Source organism: Gavialis gangeticus, unplaced genomic scaffold, assembly GCF_001723915.1.
Source record: "Gavialis gangeticus isolate Ggan-Ray unplaced genomic scaffold, GavGan_comp1, whole genome shotgun sequence".
NCBI classification, from domain to species: Eukaryota; Metazoa; Chordata; order Crocodylia; family Gavialidae; genus Gavialis; species Gavialis gangeticus.
Window position 1 is genome coordinate 75,390,100 of NW_017729022.1, and position 4,270 is coordinate 75,394,369.

At 44.2% G+C, this 4,270-nt stretch overlaps 1 protein-coding gene across 1 annotated transcript in view; it reads right to left on the minus strand.

Moving 5' to 3' along the window:
- The window catches only part of SLC37A3 (solute carrier family 37 member 3), a 66,565-nt gene that overhangs the window by 14,323 nt on the left and 47,972 nt on the right, over nt 1-4,270 (minus strand). Inside the window, exons 10-11 of the mRNA XM_019515401.1 lie at nt 1,855-1,996; nt 589-690 (exon numbers count right to left, since the gene is read on the minus strand). Of these exons, the coding sequence (XP_019370946.1) occupies nt 589-690; nt 1,855-1,996 (244 nt within the window). The remainder of the gene's footprint in view (nt 1-588; nt 691-1,854; nt 1,997-4,270) is intronic.

The following is a 4,270-nucleotide window of genomic DNA, read 5'->3' on the forward strand; positions in this document are numbered from 1 at the left end:
CTCCCACCCAGCCCCGGCTGTGAAGTGCCTGCCCCAGCCCCACTCCCTCCCTCACCGTGGGGGGCATTGATCTGCCCCCCACCCCACACCTCTTCCCTTCCCCCCCTTCCACTACAATGGACTTAGCAGCTGCACACAGCTCTCCAAACTGCCAGGCTGTGCTCCTCGCTGCCTGCATGCTGTGTTGTGGCTGCGCGCACACATGAGCATTTATCAGCCAAATTATCAGCCACATAGAGCCAATTTCCGATGCAGCCAATTTTCTTTATATCTGTGCTGTTCCGATATTGGACTGATGTATCAGTGCACCTCTATTACTCTGCATACATGCATTTGATTATTCATTCCTAAATGCAGTACTTTACACTTGCTTATACAGAATTCTACCCTATTTGAGGCTAATTCTTCAATTTATCAAGGTCATTTTGAATCTTAACCACAATACTCCACCTAGCTGGGTACAATTTGCAAGAAGAATGCTCCAATAGGAAATAACCTGAACCAAAAAGATCCAAAACAAGGGGAGACCAGCAGGTTTATCTCTTTTCCTTAAAAAAAACCCCAGAAAGGGCTGTAAAATATACTCACGACTGTATCCAAAGAGAGCCCCTACAGCCAAGAGCAGACTGACTGCTAGCACTGGGGCTCTCTTCTGTAGCATGTCAGAAATCAAGCCTTGGATGGTCCCACCTATAAATATAACATGAAAAATCATCATGCCTTGTAAATTAAGACATGGAATACAATTCAGTGAATGCACAGGAGGGTATATTATTTTCTCTCATTTTATCTTCACATCTACATCTCTGAAGTCCCACTGCCTTTGAAAGGCAAAGATGCCTGGAAGATTGTACCAAACCAAGGTAACTCACGATGTAGTAGGGAATAAATATACACGTTTCCGCCTACTGTATTAAGAAGCTACACTTTCTCTGCATATGGCTAGTCAGTACTTCTGTTGTGTGTTCCCCTCCCAGTACACTCTACTCTTATAATTGTTATTCTAGGCCTGCACAGCATAACACCCTACAGCAGTTTCCTAAACTTTCCTGTTGTTCCTTTTAAAGGTTCTGCCTGATGGATGGGAGTGCTAGCACAAAAGAATTCAAGGCCCTCCCTTTTTTTAAGTACCCAGCTGTTTAACCCCACTCTGAGTAGACCTAGAGAACACATGGTTAAAAGGCTGGTGGCTGCTAGCACATTGCTTATATCAGCATACCCTTCACTGCCATCACTAGGGACACTACACTGCTGGTCACAAACTAGAAAACGCTCTTAGTGTAGACAAGTCTACAAAAACAACCAAAGAGTCTATTGGGAGAGAAGGGAGAACAAGAGGAACCAGTTGTCTATCCAAGAACTAGTGACAATAGAGTTCTGGATGTAAAGACAAGCTTTCTCCATTGTGATGTGGATGCAGAGCTGCAGATTTTATCAGGGGCCTCAACAAGAACTGTATTTGACTCCACTCAAGAGTTGTGGCCAACACTCACTAGTAGGGGACTGAGCACTAAGTAAAGTATACCATGAATCTGAGCCTACCCTCTCCCTCAAGGATTCTTGAGAGAAACAATATAAAAAATAATGTTTTTCAGGTTTCCAAGCTTGGCAACTGAGCTCAAAACAAGTCAAGAAAAGTCTATTGTTGGTGCAGCATAAACTGAAAAGGTCATGCCTCTATGGTTAGTGGGCACTGCTAGAGACTTCCCAGTGTTCTGCTTTTCAATATAAATTGGCTAGGCTAATTTAAATAAACAGTGTAGTACCTACAGTTCCTCTATATTGCATTTGTTGTGCAAAGATCAGACACCAGCTGATCAGCCACAGAAAGAAGTTGTTGCTTGCTGCACGCACCTATAATTCCTCCCACATCGTACCAAATCGAGAGTTGGTCAGCTTCAGCCTCTTTCCATCCAAAGTTGTTGCTGAGGTAGAAGGGCAGCCAGAAGAAGAAGGAGTAATTTACTAGTTTCAAGCAGGCATAGGCCAAAGAATACTGAAACAAAAAAAAGCCAACAACCAGCAGTTACCATTAGAAATGCACAAGCAGCAATTGTGCTTCCATCCCTGAAGCTCTGGGCACAAGTAAAGCTTTCATGTGAAGCTTTTCTGCATTTCATGTAAGAATGCAACAGCAGGAAAGCCTGTTGGTAAACACCCAAGACAACCAGGGGATGGAGTGGGTGGGATAAGAAAAGTCAACCAACAAGAGAGCTATTTTTACTGTACTTTTCACTGCACACAATCACTTGAAATGTTTGAAGTGAAATCAGCTTCTGAACCAAAGGGCAGAGGAACAAACAAGTTATTGCTTGGTAAATGAGGGTGGGGATTTCCAGAGCATCAGTTTCTCCATGGTAACCACCCATGCGCATGCTCTTTGCCCCCAGCATATGAAAGTTAAGCCACCATAGCTTACCTAGAGGGGTAAGCTTTCATCTACCAGATGGGTACGCGCCTAGGCAGTTACCATGGAGCAGCTGTTGCACTCTAAATCCCTACTCTCATGGTAACTTGTCCAGGCTAATGCCAGAAGATAAATCAGTTCATCTCCTGGAGGGAAGGAAGCTAATCATGTGACATAAAGGAAACCAAGGCTCAATTTGTGCACCCTGGGGAGGGCTATACGAAATGCCAGAGTTTCTCTGTGTTACGTTCTACTACTAAAGCTGCGCCTACCCACTCAAAGCACCCTCTTCGCTCATAGCACCTGAATCAGAAAGTCGAAATGTTTTATCTTGAGCAAGCTTGAGGGGTTGGTTCCTAGGAGTGAACTCCTCTTAGATAACAGGAGGGCTTTCAAAGTTCTCAGCTGTGGAAATTACTCCCCTCTACAACCCAACAACTCAGGGTTTGGAGCTTTCAAAGCAAGTGTAAGGCACATGTTTTACAAGGACTTTGCTAATAAGCAATGGGGCAGTACAAGGAAACTATGTTCATTAACTCTCCCACAGAAGGAATTATAGAGAGCATAGCCTTTAGTTACCAGGGATCATAGCTGGTATATTCATAATCACCTGCTTGTTTTAATGATAAGGTAAGTAGATGGAACAAGAGTGAGCAAAGAACATGGTATTCAACACCTCTCCCCTTGCAAATGCAAAGATGATTTACATGGATACCCTATTTGTAAACAAAACTGTGGTTGCTTCTTTCCCCTTTAAGGCGCCAGTTTTACAAGGCCCAAACCTAGGCCCATTTCATGCACAAGATCCCCACTGAAGTTAGCAAGAGTTCTGCAAGCCAAGCATGCACAGGATCAGGCCATTGTGAACAACACTTCAGAACGCTCAGTCAAGCAACAAGCCTGACCCAATCTTCAGAAACCTGCACATAAAGCTGTTTAACAACTGCATGCTGTTCAGTTGAAAGAGGAAAGAAACTGAGGAAAGGCAAAATAAACAGAAATCTGGTTGATTTGCTTCATAAATTTATCTGGATTTTGTATTCAGAGTTTCTCATTTGATTTTTGGCACAAAGCTAAAACTTCTAAGCATTATTAGTTTGGTTTGTTGATGCGTTCCCCTACCCTACTGGTGAATGCTATTTCTGCTATTATTATTTTATGCGACTCACACGAGGAGGTTTCTAATCCTTCCTTGGAATCTACTCCACTGTCAGAACCATTTTTTTACTTCCCAATATTCTGCCTGCATTTAATTCATTTCATTCTCATGGATTCACAGAAGCTTAGGGCTGGAAGGGACTTCATGAGGTCATCAGGTCCAGCCCCTCTGTTGGGCAGGAAAGACTGCTGGGGTCAAATAATCCCAGCAAGGTGTGCGTCCAGGCTCCTTTTGAAGATCTTCAGGGTAGGTGCCTGAACCACCCCCACCAGGAGTCTATTCCAGAGTCTGGTCACACGAACCGTGAAGAAGTTTTTCCTTATATCCAGTCTGAAACCTCCTTCTAGAAGTTAATGACCATTGCTCCTGGTTTTCCCCTGGGCTGCTGTGGTGAATAGTTGTTTGCTTAGCCCCTGATGCTCTCCCCTGATATATTTGTAAGCTGCCACCAAATTCCCCCGAAGTCTTCTCTTTTCTAGGCTGAACAGTCCCATATCGGTCAGCCTTTCCTCGTATGGCTTGCTCTTCAGGCCTCTAATCATACAAAGCCAACATATTTAATAACTTCTTTGCCTCTGTCTTCCTCAGTAAGGACCAGAACTGCCACCTCCCTGCTGGGCCCCCTTTGGGCCCCAGGGGAGGCTCACCTGGGCCTAGAGTGAGTGAGGATTTAGTTAGGGAGCTTCTGGAGGAGCTGGACATTT